Source organism: Abramis brama (genome assembly GCF_963993115.1).
Source record: "Abramis brama genome assembly, chromosome: 5".
Classification (NCBI taxonomy): domain Eukaryota; kingdom Metazoa; phylum Chordata; class Actinopteri; order Cypriniformes; family Leuciscidae; genus Abramis; species Abramis brama.
The window spans coordinates 19,742,082-19,757,109 of NC_139967.1; the positions used below are offsets into that span (position 1 = coordinate 19,742,082).

The window sequence follows — 15,028 nt, forward strand, 5'->3', positions numbered from 1 at the left end:
TTTTTAAACAGACCTTCTACCAATGACCTTTTGGGATATTAGCTTTCAGGTTTGATGTTGTTGTTAAATATATGAATCAAACCCCAACATATTTGACTTTTAGACCCCCTCTAAAACCAGGCTTCCTGTTTGTTTGTTTTTACACAAATTGTATTATTATAATATTCAATTAAAATATGTCAGCATACAACCCAGAGCCTGTATGTTTGAACTGCTCTTTTTATATATAAAATAATGGAGGGGAGCAAAAAAATGTGAATCGTGATTTATTTGCATTTAAGCCATGATGCATGCTATAACGGTTCTTTTATTGGAAGCCATACAATATGCAGTTCAAAAGTATATATAGGCTACCTCACATACAGTATCTTACTGTTAGACAGAATACCTAAAAAATGTGCTCAAAACTGCTAGCTCCAGGGATATAAATCCACCATTTCATAATTTGCTGACAAATTGCTCAACACATATCTCATATCTGTTCAAGGTGGGCTTCAATCGCACACAGTTTGATGTCTAACTAAAACTTTAAAGAAGAAAAGATACAGATCTTAAACATTCTTTTATTATACTGCATAAATATTTCAGGAAATAAAAACATTCGAATGCCCACTTATGTAGCTTCACATAACAGATGCGGAAAATGAAAGACAGTATAAAATAAGGGACCCTGCTGCTGTTGATAATTTACTCTCAAAATCCTTTCTGTCTGAGCAGCGGGTTATCAAGTGGTAACAATGTACTCTTCAATGAATGGGATATATGTAATCAGTATTACATAATTCATCATTACATTCATCAAACATATTCATGGTTTCATCCCTATGCATTGCATCTTCAGCATTATGCAGTGGTCAGCGCACCATTACTTGCGTCTAACAATTTTAAATGAATAACTTTTGCATTTTCTGGAAGTACAGTGTTTAAACAAGTACTTTCATTAGCATCGTATTTATTTAAACGAAGCTATTCATAAACAGACACTTCAAAATGGTCAACTCAAAAGCTGTCTTCTGTTTTCCAAGAGGTCTTATATTATTTGGTATGGTCCTGAACCCACTGGCGCAGCCTGTGACAGTAAGCTGGAGGACTGACTGTGGAGAATGTTTGCCGTGGGTATCTCAGTCTTTTCCACCAATACTCAAGCCTCTTTTTGAAACCATAAACAGTGAAGATGTCAATAATTCCGATGAAGTAACGATGCTCTGATCCATCAATGACATGAAGCGGGTTCTTGAAGTTGGGAAGCAGTCTCCGGTTCTGGGCCTGGAACTCTTGTAGATCGACTGAATTTGTTCCCATCCTACTGGGTTGCTCAATTTTGTCTCCCTCTAGGCTTGTACAGTCCGTTCCTCCATTGCCACTGTGCATTTCTGTTGTGTGACACTGTGTTGTTGCACAATTTAATTCTGCGGAGAGGAGTGTGGAGTCTTCCTCTGCCACCACCCCAGGAACAGTGGGTGATGCAGCATGTGTAGGACTGGATGTTGCATTCACTGACCTAACAACCAGTCAGAGAGGAACACATTCGATCAAAATATGTGGCTGTCGCTTATTTCTGAATTGAAGCTCTTGGTTTTTCTGCTGCAGATTTTTTCACCTGAATTTTTCATGCTTTTAAAGGAATAGTTGGAACACAAACAGAGATGTTTTGTTCACGCTGCTCTTCTCCATACAATGTAAGTGGATGGGGACCAAAAACATCACGCTCCTAAAAAGCCATAAAAGTAGCCCATACTGAAGTCATATGATAACTTTGAAATTGAAGTTGTTCATTGAAAAGCTTGACAGTCCGTGATCACTGTTCACTTTCATTGTATGGAAAAGCAGCTGGGACATTCTGCTATAAATATGTCCTTTGGTTTCTATGGAAGAGACAAAGTCATAAAGGTTTCAAAAGACAATGAAATAAAATGAAAAATATTTATATAAGTTTAGAAGTTGGATATATACAGTATATGAGATGATGTTAAATGAATGATTGAATGGTAGTAATGGCTATTATAGTTTAGTAATTTAGTTTGTGTTATTTCTTTGAGACATTACTTTAAAAATGACATTAAATCTAGATATTATTTGTCTACATGCCTGCCTGCTATTTGCCATTTGGAGAAGGAGAAGGATCTGGAAACAGATGTGAACATGAACATTCACAGAGGCAGCAGAAAGAAACTTCTTGAAGGAAATATTGTTTCTGAACCATGTCAACAGTGGAAGCATAATCAAACATCAGTATTCTGCACTTAATGATATAAAGTTTATCTCTATCATTTGTGTGCACATCAGTCAAGCATGAGTAGTTCAATTGAATATGTGGGATAGTGGTGACTAGTCATAAGCATCTGTGTACCGTCTGACTGTGTCAAGAATAGATTTTGAAAAGCAAACTGCACCAACCTTGAGACTTACTATAATTGAGATTACTATAATCTCCACTGTTACAGTATCTATTCAACACAGAGATAAACGTCTCATTTTGAAGGCTGCCCCCTCCAGAGGTTGCATTTGTTGGCTGAATACTTAATTGAGGATGTCTCATTTCAGAAAAGAATAACTATTGCTATTCCTTATGAGGCATTCATTACTGTAATTTCTTTCTTACTTTGGAATGTAATAGATACTTTTCTGAAATGAGGCAAATGTGCAGCTTTCAAAATGAGAAAAAAAACACATTATAGGACAATATAACACTGGCATCTTCCTTAAAGGAACACGGCAACTTTTTGGGACTTTAGCATATTCACCGTATCCCCCAGAGTTAGATAAGTCCATACATACCTTTTTCATCTCCGTGCGTGCCGTAACTCTGTCTGACGCACCCACCGCTAGCCTAGCTTAGCACAAAGACTGGAGGTAAACGGCTCCAGCTAGCATACTGCCCAATAAGTGACAAAATAACACCAACATTTTCCTATTTACATGTTGTGATTTGTATAGTCACAGCGTGTACAAATAACAAGGTCACATGAGACACAGCCATCTTCAAACCGTATACATACTGGGAACTATATTCTCAGATGGCGAAGCACTGCTTCTTGGGCAGAGTGATTTGCTCGCAGGCTAGCGCTAGGCTAGCGGTGGGTGCGTCAGACAGAGTTATGGCACACTTGGAGATGAAAAGGGTATGTATGGACTTATCTAACTCTGGGGATACGGTGAATAAGCTAAAGTCCCAAAAAGTCGGCGTGTTCCTTTAAGAAGGTTTCCATTCACTATATACATTAACCCTCACTTTTCAAAACACAGTCACACCTTGACTGTTTATGGGAATAATAATAGTGTACATTAACTTCCCTGAAATAGTAACAATAAAAACTAGGATCATTGAAATATGTACAGAATATACACAAGCAGACCTTCCTTAAAAACATCTTTGTAAATGTCTGTGGTTGTTTATGGATGACTATATGCATGGTATACAAAACTTTACTATGCTCACTTTTTGGTACGTATGATGAGTGTTCCGAAAGAGAGAGTCTGGCTGAGTTCATCCTGGTGCAGGGGCTGATGGGCCAGCAGGAGGCTGTAGTCTAACACATTGAGTGTCTGAAGAAAGGCTGTGTCGATCTCCACCTGACGCAGGAGCCAAGGACGCTGTTGATCTGTCATATGAACAAGGAGCTATAAGACTGAATGTAATGGTGCAGATGAAGTCTACAGCACATATCCTTTGCCAACAAGGAACTGACCTTACCTAACTGAATGAACTGTCCTTCAAAATTAAGATCTTTTAAAACAACAATGATCTGGTTGCCTTCAGGGGCCGGGTCTGTCCACCGGCTCATCTCACAGCCCTTTATATCATACCTTAAACATTGAGACAGAAGGATGAATGTAAAGCTAGGAGGAGGAGTAAAGGAGAAGGTGGTGGGAGTGATGGATTACATCATTATTCTTACTATCAGTGCAAGCCAAAAAAAACAGCTAAAGGGCAATGCAATTTAATGACCAATAAATGCAAGGCTGTGGATTACAGTAGGTCAAAAGCAAAGTTCCATATGTGATGGGGAAATGAGAAACATTAAATATTTACAGGACTGATAATGGACAGAGCGATAACACCATTTCCATTTAAAACACACAGCAAGTCTTACCTTGCAGTGATTCTGTCATCAGGGTAAAATACACTTTGCATCACAATAAAGTACTTCTGCACACAGGAAACCAATAGAGTTTTATAACATGTACCTTCGGGGTCCATAAAATAATAAATAATATTGACAGGAAATTAAAGATATTTAATAAATGAAATAATTACCATCCTCTGATGTGCAATTTTGATCCTGTGAACACCTGTTCATGAATGAAGCATGACAATTTCTTAAACAGACGCGATAAAGATAAGAATTTAGGGTTTTAAGTCGTCTCATCATCATGCATTACACATTTCATTTTATAATGCATATGAACTATATAAAATATTTGTCCGGTAACATTTGCTAAAGTTAATTTACCAGCTGCCAGCTTCTCACCCAAAAATTTGACGAGCAGAGAGTGTGGGTACTTCTCCAGATGTTCCATGTAGATTCTCAAGTTAGACAAGAGAAATCGCACTTCTCTTTTACTCTGTGTCTTTAAGAAGAACCGCTTGTCATTACTGGACAGAGGAGAGAGAAATATGTGTTAAAGGACATTTGGTTTGATATCAAACAAACTTTACTTACAGATACAGAGAGTGTCAGAGTTTGTTTTTTGAAAAACTGACCTGTCTCGTACAGTATGTTCACCAAAGCTGCATTTACTTGATCAAAAATACAGTACAAAGTAATTCTGTGAAATTGCATTACAATTTAAAATAGCTGTTTTCTATTCTAATACTTTTAAAATGTAATTTAATCCTGTAACAGCAACGCTGAATTTTCAGCATCATTACTCCAGTCTTCAGTGTCACATGATCCTTCAGAAATCATTATAGTATGCTGATTTTCTGCTTTAAAACAAAAATGTCTTATTATTATCAATGTCGAAACAGCTGCTTAACACAGTATATCTGTGGAAACCATGATACATTTTTCTCAGGGTTCTTTGATGAATAGAAAGCTCAAAAGAACAGCATGTTAGATGCGATTAATCACATCACAGCACTATATATATACACACCAATGCCTCTATCGATGTGATTTCTCCCATTAGTTCCTCTTTATGCTGTCTCTGTTGCTTATGCTCCTGCAAGCGAAACATTTGTGCTGACTCACGTTAGAAAGAAGTCTGCCTTGCTCTTGGAATTGCTGATAAATTGCAGGTAGCTGCCTTCGGAGGAGAGGGACTGCTGGTATCCCTTCTCTGTCATCCCCAGGGAGCGCCGCAGACTGGCGAACACCGGCCCAGCATACGTCTCCATCCTGAAGTCCTTCACACAGTCACAAACACAACAGATGAGATTCAGTACAAATTATACATACAGATCTTATGTATAATTCAAGCAAAACAAGCCAATGCTAAACAGCTGCTTAGTTATTATTTCACATTTTGTCCAGTAAAGCAAAAAATGCTAAAATTGCAGTAAGCAGTGTCCGCTTTTTCCATTAATGAACATGTACCTTATGGATCTGAGTAACCTCCAAATTGTAGTCATCTTCACACAGCTCATCCTAAAAACAAAATATATATGATCAGTAATGATAAGTATTCATATTGTAGTAGTACATGCTTTTGCAGGCAATGTTTTTCTTTTTGTTGTTTAAGTGTGTGAGAAAGAAGTTTTAAGCCCTGGACAACAGGCAGCACATTCATGAGTCATACTGCTGCATAAGCAGACTGGATTCAATGGAATCAGGGGTCTGCAACATCATCTGTGTGTGTGTTTGTTAGCGATCGAGCACATGACTATGAGTGCCACCACACTACAAAACAGGGCGACACTTTACAAATAAGGTCTTATTTGTTAACATTAGTTAATGCATTTACTAACATGAACAAATAATTAATACAAATGTTCATGTTAGTTCACAGTGCATTAACTAATGTTTTGACCTTAAAAATATATTAGTAAATGTTCCGATTAACATTAACTACGATAAATAAATGCTTTGTTTTAAGTATTTTTCATTGTTAGTTCATTATATCTGACATACATCAATTATCAATTATACATTACATTACCTTAGACGTGAAAAGTATCTTGTTCATCTAAAATACACTAAAGCTTAGATATTATACTTATGATTATTATTTACTTATGCCATTTAACCATCTGCATTCTACATGGTCTCTTATTCATGGTTAACAAGAAGCCACTGATTTTAGCTTTAACATTTCTGCCCTCTCTTGTGGTACTGTAGCACTGTGAGAAACATTGCATTGTTTGAATTCTGTCCCTCCTCCCCAATGCGTGCACAGTACAATGGTGTTTGTTACCGAAACACTTGGTTACTCTTCCACTCCCCCTGCTCTGTTACTCTTGAGCAAATTACCAGGATAAAAACAGCTCTAATCAAGCTAAAACATTGTGTGGTGCCTTTTCAGCACCACAAACATAGTCTCCGTGGAGAGAGATATGCTCCTCTCTACGGGGCTTAGCCCGCATACTAATTAATGTCAAATGGAACATGTCTGTCTCCTTGGAGGTGTTTGATCATGCCAAGCTTTTGTCTCTCGCACATTTATTTCAATATGCACTTCAACACTGAAAATGTAATGTGAGCTGAATTGCTTATTTCCACGTGACTGTATTTTGGTTTTGATTACATGATTCCAAACCTGTTTGATTACAATCATCACTGTACATATAAATGTATTCATAACAGTTTGAGTGGTGGATATGCTAACACTAGTTAATTATTAATTTATTAAATTAATAAAGAAACATTAAAAGAATAAAGAAAATCTAAAATAACCCCAATAAAAAGGCTAGATTTTCTTGGTGAAATTTTAAAATAGCTTTGTGAATAGGCAGAAATATATATATATATATATAAGGATTTTTTTTTCAGGAAATTCTGTTTTATATATCTTATATGGACCCCAAGGCAAAACTCTAGCTCTGACTGCATTTTCCTCTCTGTAATCTTTACCTGAAAATGGAAAAAGTGATATTCAATAGGGACTGGATGGGGTGTAGGTTCATAAACATGGGAATACTCACAGGTAAAGGGTTGTCAATGGTGTTCTGCACAGCGGCAAATAGCCCTTCCTTCATCATACAGGTGAGACTGTAGAACTCATGCTGCTGGTCGATCTCAAACAGACCCAGCAGTTTCAACTGCTGCCTCAGTCCACCCCACCGTTTCCTCTTCACTGTACGACTGTGTCGGCTCACACTTGGCCCTGACATCTCCATCTACAACATACAATAGCCATGTAGTTCAATACAGCACACCTACAAACAACTTGCAAAGCCTTAGTAGAAACCACATGCAGACAGATGTAAGGTTTGTTTACTGACTGAAGATGGAACTGGAAGCTTGGGAGAGGGGGGGATTTGTGTGTGTGTGTGTGTGTGTGTGTGTGTGTGTGTAATTTTTATATACAATATTAAACTTTTGTTGAGTATATGTATATTTTATATAAATAATAATAATAAAGTGAGAAGTTATTACTGCACTCTATACTCATGTTATAATGGCAAGGATTTATCATCGTCTTGAAACTGGTAGAAGTCTGTCTCCCAGACAACAGATAAACAAGTCAAAATCTATTTCTATTCAAGTGTCTTGGAGGTCTTAATGTGTGGTCACTCAGACAGGAAAATACTAAAGTGATTTGAAATCTGTCTTTATTACTGAATGCAGCACCATCATGGGAGAACAAAAGAGCCCCTGCAGCAGTTCACAGCACAAATCTAACATGCCATTAGTTGCAATAAATGCACTGCTCTTTAAATACATCAGTATTTTCTTTGCACGCAAGGAAATCATAGTTGTTAACCACTGTAGACAATTTTGAGTCACAGTTCAGCCCGTTTGGTTTGTCCTCCCAACTGTAATGTGCCTAAATGGGGTTTTCACCACTGTCAACTGAATGCCAGAGAAATTTTGAATCAGAAGTTTATTTGTTTCCAGTAATGGTAATCAGCTGTTCTGTATGAAGAAATTCAATTTTCCAATCTCATTTCAGGTTTTTCCTCCCTCTGCCTGTGGCTTAAAAAGACCTCTGTCATCAGATCCTCGTATGAAGGACAGAATTAAGAGAAAGCCAAGTCCGAAATAAAATTATATATATATATATATATATATATATAGATAGATATAGATAGATAGATAGATAGATAGATAGATAGATAGATAGATAGATAGATAGATAGATAGATAGATAGATAGATAGATAGATAGATAGATAATTGTGAATCAGACATGGCTAGTTGCCTATTTGATGTAGCCTACATTTTAACAAACAACATTTTAAAACAGGAAGACGTTTGTTGAACTGTCAGATGAACTTGAGTTTATATTCACTTCGATAAAAAATGAATAGAATAGTCTAATAAATAAAGATATAATGTACGTACCTCAGTGCGATTCATTAGGGGGTCACTAATACATTTCGTCGTCCGTGAAGATCAGAGCACTGTTTCTGTCCTTGCGTGACATGACACGGCAAGTGTGTGTATGATGAGCCGCTGCTCGCGCTCGATCAGTCTCTCATCACTGCAGCGGCCCATCCCACAACACAGCAGCACAGACACACACTGTTCCTGAATACACGCACCACAACTAGCCTACTAACTGACAAACACAGTACAGACAAAACTAAATAGTGATTATGAATATATAAAGTACAACATTGATTGGTCTACACGTTTTAAATATAGGCTACATATGTACATATTACATATAACATAGCCCACTATATAAAATACAAAGTAACGTCACCTGTCGAGAAATAAATCGATCTCATACAATTCTTGAATAGTTTATGATACATGACACGCATTGTATAAGTTTGATAGATAGGTAGGTAGGTAGGTAGGTAGGTAGGTAGATAGATAGATAGATAGATAGATAGATAGATAGATAGATAGATAGATAGATAAAGTAATGCATATAAAATGGGTGAGAAAAACAAACACATGGCATTGTACTAAATGTTGCATATTTTTATTATTTTTATGTGGGATTGTGTATGGTTTTACAGAAAGTTCTCTTTCTCAATCTTTTTGGATTATTGTCCTAAATTATTTTGCTGCTAGAGGCAAGCACTCTACCTTATAAATATGTTTATTTACAACATAAGAGAACAGTTGAAACAATCCTCAACGTAAAGCATGATTTTTAAAAATCCTATATTCCATTTAGATGCCATCCAGATACAAAGTACACACATATCTTCCCTATTGTCTTAGGTGCCGAAATTAGGATCTTGTGTATTATTTGCCTTTAACTTCCTGATTATGGAAATAATTCTCCAAAGCTGAACATCTCACAACTAGTGTGGTCTTAAGTCAAGGTTGTGGAGACGGGATGTACAAAGCTCAATTAGACTACTGTTTAACTAAATGTTCAGTACTGCTTTTGGCTACTAAAATGATTTTTATTTGACCAAACACGTGAACATGACTGGAATCCAGGAGAGCAGCTTCACGTGGCTGTGTACAGGAAGTGGTACATGAGTGAAATCAACAACAGTTCGTTCTTCTGACCAGAGTAATCACAGCAGCATGAAGGGTCTTAATCAATTTTCTTAGGCTTTCGATTCTTCCATGTTACGACTCCTATGAAGGTGCCTGAAAAAATGAGAGTAAATTTGATCACTAGATTAAACAGAGAAACATTTTCTGTTTAAAACTTTTTCTTGCAGTCTAATAAAGATTTAGTGGTTAAGTTTCATTCGCTCTCTTGTCTCTTGTACTGAGGCATGAGTAATTAACATAGTTGTACTGTTGAATTTAATGAATAACATTTTTATTAAGTCATTTTTTTAACGGTGACATATTGCTCGCTTAACTTACCAACAAATAGTAAGAGGATTAATGCTGCGACTCCAGGAAGTATAACTGAATATTCTCGTGGAAGAAAATAGCTGTGGATCACATGGTCACTGTCTACAAAAGGCTGGAACAAGGGCAGAAAAGTTTGCATCAATGTTTGATCACTTCAATATTTGTTCAGTAGCATATGAAAAAAAGCATGTCTTAAGAAAAAAAAAACACTTACCAAGACTATGACCCAAATAGTGTAATATGTGAACAGTAACAGACTAAAGCCAACAAGTCCAAAGCCAACAGCTTGATCTGCTCCAGTTGCCTGAAAATAAATAGTTTTTAGGGTTTGGCTCACATATAAGTGCAAATTACATTATAAAGTCTCACTTTCCTAATATGTTAATATATAATAATAAAAAAAATACAGTTTTGAGAAATTAACATTTTGGCTTTTAAATGTTCTCCATACTGAGAGAAACAAATGATAACTTGATAACTTTTATCTTTCAAAAATGGAGTGGTGCAGGGTTAAAGTCAAAACACAAAAGACTAATAATTAAAATAAGGTCTGACACTGTAGTAAATATAACTTGACGATACTTGAAGGGGTTTTTTTTTTATATACTCGAACGTTTTGCTCTAATCAACAACGTAAACTGCACACACTCACACAACGAAATATAATTTTAGTTAAATAAATATAACAGCTTCAAACGTTCAAGTATCGTCAAGTTATGTTTACCACAGACCGTATTTCCCTCATAAATTGAAAACAACAGACAAAAAAACATTATAAAATCCCATAGGTTTCCAAATTTTGAGGGAACGTTTTGACGTCATCCCTGCACTCCACGTATGGCGTATATGAAGGGGATCTACTGAATGCCTGAATCTACTGCATTCAACAGCAGTCATGAAGAAATGAACAAATATATAATATTGAAGTTGAACAAATAAATGTAAACGAACAAATAACTATTTTTGTGTTGGTGAATTATGTGGTCATACAACGAACTATACAGTGTGAAACGTGTATCTTATATATCCCCGTTACTAGAAAGTTAGACAAACAATGCGGCCCCCTATAAAGTGTAATATTAATATATTTAAAATGAAAACGACAAAGACATAACACTTTTACATCCATTCAGTTAATCTTACCATTTTGGACGTGCCACTTCCGTATGCAACCAAAATTTATGAAATCTACTTCCGACTAACAACGGAAGTCGTGCTAGGAAATGTAGTTTTTTTTTTTTGTTTTTTTTTAAATCTCACTGTGGTAATTTTATTGTTCACCACACGAGGGCGCTCAAAGACAAATGTTTACTGGTTAGAAGAAGTGCTAGGCGAACGTCTCTCAAGCAGTCTGTTTATTTCAGTTTTCTTTTTGTTTTAACCCGTTATAAATTAACAACAGGAGAGGAAACATAAAATAGCATCATCCTCCTGCAAGTTAAGTTTCACAAAAAATATAAAAGATGTTAAATGACAGAACTGGTATCATCTGCATCAGCGGGTTGTTATAATTTATTATGTCTACGTGTCAAATAAACTAAGTTAAACTTTCAGGAGGAACTAAGATTAGTAAAGTAAGGCCCGGTTTCACAGACATGGCTTAGATTAAGCCAGGATTAGGCCCTAGTTTAATTAGGATATTTAAATATCTTTTATAAATATTATGCTTTAAAAAACATTACTGGTGTGCATATTGAGACAAAACAATGGCACTGACATATTTTAAGATATGTGAGTGAAAGTTGCTTTCAGTTAAAACTGCTCAAACATGCATTCTAGTCTGGGACGAAACTGGGGGCAAGTAAATTCAAAGACTAAGCAAAATGGGACAGTTTGGAGACATTTTGTTTCAGTTTAAAAATGAGTTTTAAACTGTACATTTATTTTCCGTTTGGACACGTATTCTGTATGCTGGCAATGAAAAAATACACAATTCACAAGTAAATCATTCATAATAAGCTGGATGTTGTTAAATAAGTCACACAAAGAAAGATTGTGTATTATGATATCCAACATTATCTTTATTTCCCCAAAATAATACAGACAACCTCATCAGACAGTTACATTAAAGAAAGAAACATTCACATTTAAGTGTAGACATATAGTTCCGGTCCATCGTTAGAAAGTATCCTCTCCATGCATGAAACCAAACATAAGACCAAGAAAACTTTGGAGAAACACCACATTACTTATGTGTGATCTTAAAATATAAATATTTGTCACAATCAGAAAAATAAATTTATTTCCATAGTACTTTAGTGGTAAATTCATTTAGATGTTATATATATTTTAAAGAAATCTCCAGAATATAATTTATTTCCTAATGAATGTTGCTGTTATTAAAATGGATGTTATCATGAAAAGCTTTCTGTAAGTGCATAGCTTAAATCCTTTTTAAATGCAAATCAACATTCTGGAGAATGTGTGAGTGACATTAGTTAGTCCTCAGTATTTAAGTGCTGCTGTAGTGAGAATATTATATATATATATATATATATATATATATATATATATATATATATATATATATATATATATATATATATATATACACACACACAATCTAAGGTTTTCAGTATCCTGGAGCCTGTGCCACTCAGTGTAGTTCATACATGCATATATTTTGCTGGGTTCCATTTGGTCTTTTTAATTCTTTTCTTTAAACTGATAAAATACAATATAATGATTTACATGAATGAACAAGTGTCAAGTGAACAACATAATTTTTTAAAGAAAACAAGGGATCCAGATTACTGAAATGTAAAATTTATAATAAATTACATCATCTGTCTTGCATCCAACATGAACTTTTGCATATAGACCCCCAGTCAGCTCCCTGCAACAGCATCTTAAATAGATCAAGTAAATTATACACACACACATACATACAAACACACACACACCTACATTAAAAAGATCACAGATTAGTCAATTATGACTAAAAACATCAACATTATAAAAGTCTTTGTTAGAGAAAGAGAGAGAAGAAAGAAAGAGAACAATAATCACAGATGGTCATTGTTTCATGCCATCACAAATGTTAGACAATAGAAATATTCTGAATCAAGGTTGAGGGGAAAAAATCCCACACTAAAAAAAAAATGAAAATGAACCAGCCAGCTGGTTCGAAAAAACCGATATGACAGAATAGAGTTATTGTTCTTAACAGCTAATAAAGTAGACAACAGGTACAAAGAGTAAACAACAAAAACATTTAGATACGTTTTTCAGTGTCTTTAGAGAATCCCTTTATACTAGCTAATTAGAAACATCCAGAACACTAGGCTTTATCAGGCCGCATAACTACCGTATATTTTGCCCTTTCAAAGTTAGTGTTACTTTAAATTTCCAGGAGTACTAATCCTGCAGAGAAGCAGCTGGAACATGCCACAGACTCATTTGTTACGTTAAAACGGCATGAATAATAACAATAATAAACAAAGTTAATTCATATAAATTTTAAACTTTTAAATGCGAACAGTGATTCTGTTTAAGCATGTAATATTTTAAGCCACTGGACAGGTGATATATTTAAGGGCCAATTCCCTGAACGAACTCAAAAACGGGCTTTCACAAAACGACGGGCCCACATTGCACTTTTCTCTCAACTGACAAAAAAAAAAGTGTGCGATATGAGTATTAAAAAAACTCACAATGTCAGTTTTTAATGTGGTCAATGCTCTCAGATCAACTGAGAAAGATTCATGTCCATCATTAAGATCATGAATTAGATGACAAACAAGCAGTGCATGACAGAGAAACAGAAAACTGGGCTTTCCGTTCTGTTTCACTGTCATGCCTATTGTACACTGTTTCCTAGGGCACACCAGGTGCTGGTCAGAAACACAGTTGCCAAGGACAGACGTGTGACTATGAGTCACTGTCTCTGATCTAGTTCTAAAAACAATGCAATTATTCAGCTGTGTCTTACAACAAGGACTCTACAAATCATTTGCTCTTGCTTCTGAATACACGATCTCACTAGGATACAAGTCATTCGAACATTTTGATACTGACAAGAACCCTAGCGAGAGAATGCCGCAAATGGCTTGGCTGTACTGTTGTGTTGTGCTGTGTGTACCGAGTCACACAAATATTTGGAGCTGAAACCAGCAGCAAAGGGAAAAATTCGAATAGTGAAAGAGAAATACTGACAGACTGAGTTAGAAATTGTGAATTTTACTGAAAGAGAAAGTGAAAGTGAAAGAGAGGGGGGCAGTACAGTATATTTCTGTATTTCATGTATACCAGTCCAGCTGGAACATATGTAAGCAAACCCTTGCCCACCTCTGACAAACAAGCACAAGTGTTGAGATACTGAAATGGTTATATGGGGAGAATGGTTTTCTCTGCCTCAGATATACTTGTATGGCCAGCCATACATGATTCAGGCAATGTTTACCACAGGCCAATCGACTGGTTACTGAATTATTACAATGTATGTGAGGGCAGATTTTAGTGGTGTGTGTATATAACAGGGGCAAGAAATGCATCACAAAGAAATAAAAGAGATTAAACTGAACTGAATCTTTAAAACATGAAATAATATCTGAAAATCAAAAATTTTGATATAACATTGAACTGAATTTCCGTCTAAATCCTTTGGACTGCCCTCATATTTCACAGTGTTAGACTGAAGTTCCCATCGTGCCTCACTTCTTAAAGCATTTCAAGTAGTTTGTGTTCTCAGAATCCGCTGTAAATATTTACGCTTATTAATTATAAAAAAAAAATTAAAAAAAACGTACCCACCACCATTTTCATCAGCATTTGTAATGCACGATTAAGGTGTTACGGTTGTAATATGTCAGACCCACAAGATGAGCGAGTTGTAAAGTTAGTTGCCTACTCTGACATACAGTCCCTGTCTTGCTCTCTCCATCATTTAAAAATAAAAAAAGAGTGACCGCCGTGTCCACAGAGTTCTAATGGCTCTCAATCACCACCGGTTCAAAAACACCCGCAGACACCCTGCCAAAGAATAAAAGACCCATATCACACATGATACTGAAGCATAACTGTCTGAGTACAAATATGTTGCTGAAACCAGTTATTTTAAATTGTAATAATAGTTAACAATATTACTATTGTTACTGTATTTTTGAACAAATGAATGCAGCCTTGGTGAGCATAAGGGACTTCTTACCGAGC

General features: G+C 35.7%; 3 protein-coding genes across 5 annotated transcripts in view; all 3 read right to left on the reverse strand.

Moving 5' to 3' along the window:
- Positions 1-289: 289 nt before the first annotated feature.
- pip5kl1 (phosphatidylinositol-4-phosphate 5-kinase-like 1) lies at positions 290-8,653 on the reverse strand. 2 transcript variants are annotated; one of them, XM_084113778.1, is made up of 11 exons: positions 8,447-8,640; positions 7,085-7,279; positions 5,541-5,591; positions 5,196-5,350; positions 4,473-4,597; positions 4,259-4,293; positions 4,095-4,150; positions 3,695-3,807; positions 3,440-3,602; positions 2,089-2,124; positions 290-1,501 (listed from the first exon to the last, which is right to left on the reverse strand). In XM_084113778.1, the coding sequence occupies exons 1-11, from the start codon at positions 8,459-8,461 to the stop codon at positions 1,036-1,038; spliced, it is 1,410 nt and encodes a 469-aa protein (XP_083969904.1). In that variant the 5' UTR covers positions 8,462-8,640; the 3' UTR covers positions 290-1,035. The 2 variants fall into 2 exon arrangements, with proteins under 2 accessions (XP_083969904.1, XP_083969905.1); XM_084113779.1 differs by lacking the exon at positions 2,089-2,124 and having other exon boundaries at positions 8,447-8,653.
- A 360-nt stretch (positions 8,654-9,013) lies between these two features.
- On the reverse strand, positions 9,014-11,076 carry dpm2 (dolichyl-phosphate mannosyltransferase subunit 2, regulatory). Its single transcript, XM_084115940.1, has 4 exons — positions 11,021-11,076; positions 10,092-10,181; positions 9,887-9,989; positions 9,014-9,661 (listed from the first exon to the last, which is right to left on the reverse strand). Exons 1-4 carry the CDS (start codon positions 11,021-11,023, stop codon positions 9,606-9,608), a joined length of 252 nt encoding a protein of 83 aa, XP_083972066.1. The 5' UTR covers positions 11,024-11,076; the 3' UTR covers positions 9,014-9,605.
- Positions 11,077-12,538: 1,462 nt separating this feature from the next.
- Positions 12,539-15,028, reverse strand: part of eeig1b (estrogen-induced osteoclastogenesis regulator 1b) — a 36,716-nt gene continuing 34,226 nt past the window's right edge. For both annotated transcript variants that reach the window (XM_084113749.1, XM_084113748.1), the window contains exon 13: positions 12,539-14,848. In XM_084113749.1, the coding sequence (XP_083969875.1) occupies positions 14,803-14,848 (46 nt within the window). In that variant the 3' untranslated portion in view covers positions 12,539-14,802. The remainder of the gene's footprint in view (positions 14,849-15,028) is intronic.

Coding starts and splice junctions, on each gene's coding strand:
- dpm2 (XM_084115940.1), bottom strand. Junction 9,990..10,091: donor CTATTTGGGTCATAGTCTTG/GTAAGTGTTTTT, acceptor CCCTTGTTCCAG/CCTTTTGTAGACAGTGACCA. Junction 9,662..9,886: donor AATCCTCTTACTATTTGTTG/GTAAGTTAAGCG, acceptor TCATTTTTTCAG/GCACCTTCATAGGAGTCGTA.
- pip5kl1 (XM_084113778.1), bottom strand. Junction 5,592..7,084: donor CCATTGACAACCCTTTACCT/GTGAGTATTCCC, acceptor TTTTGTTTTTAG/GATGAGCTGTGTGAAGATGA. Junction 5,351..5,540: donor AGGTTACTCAGATCCATAAG/GTACATGTTCAT, acceptor GACTGTGTGAAG/GACTTCAGGATGGAGACGTA.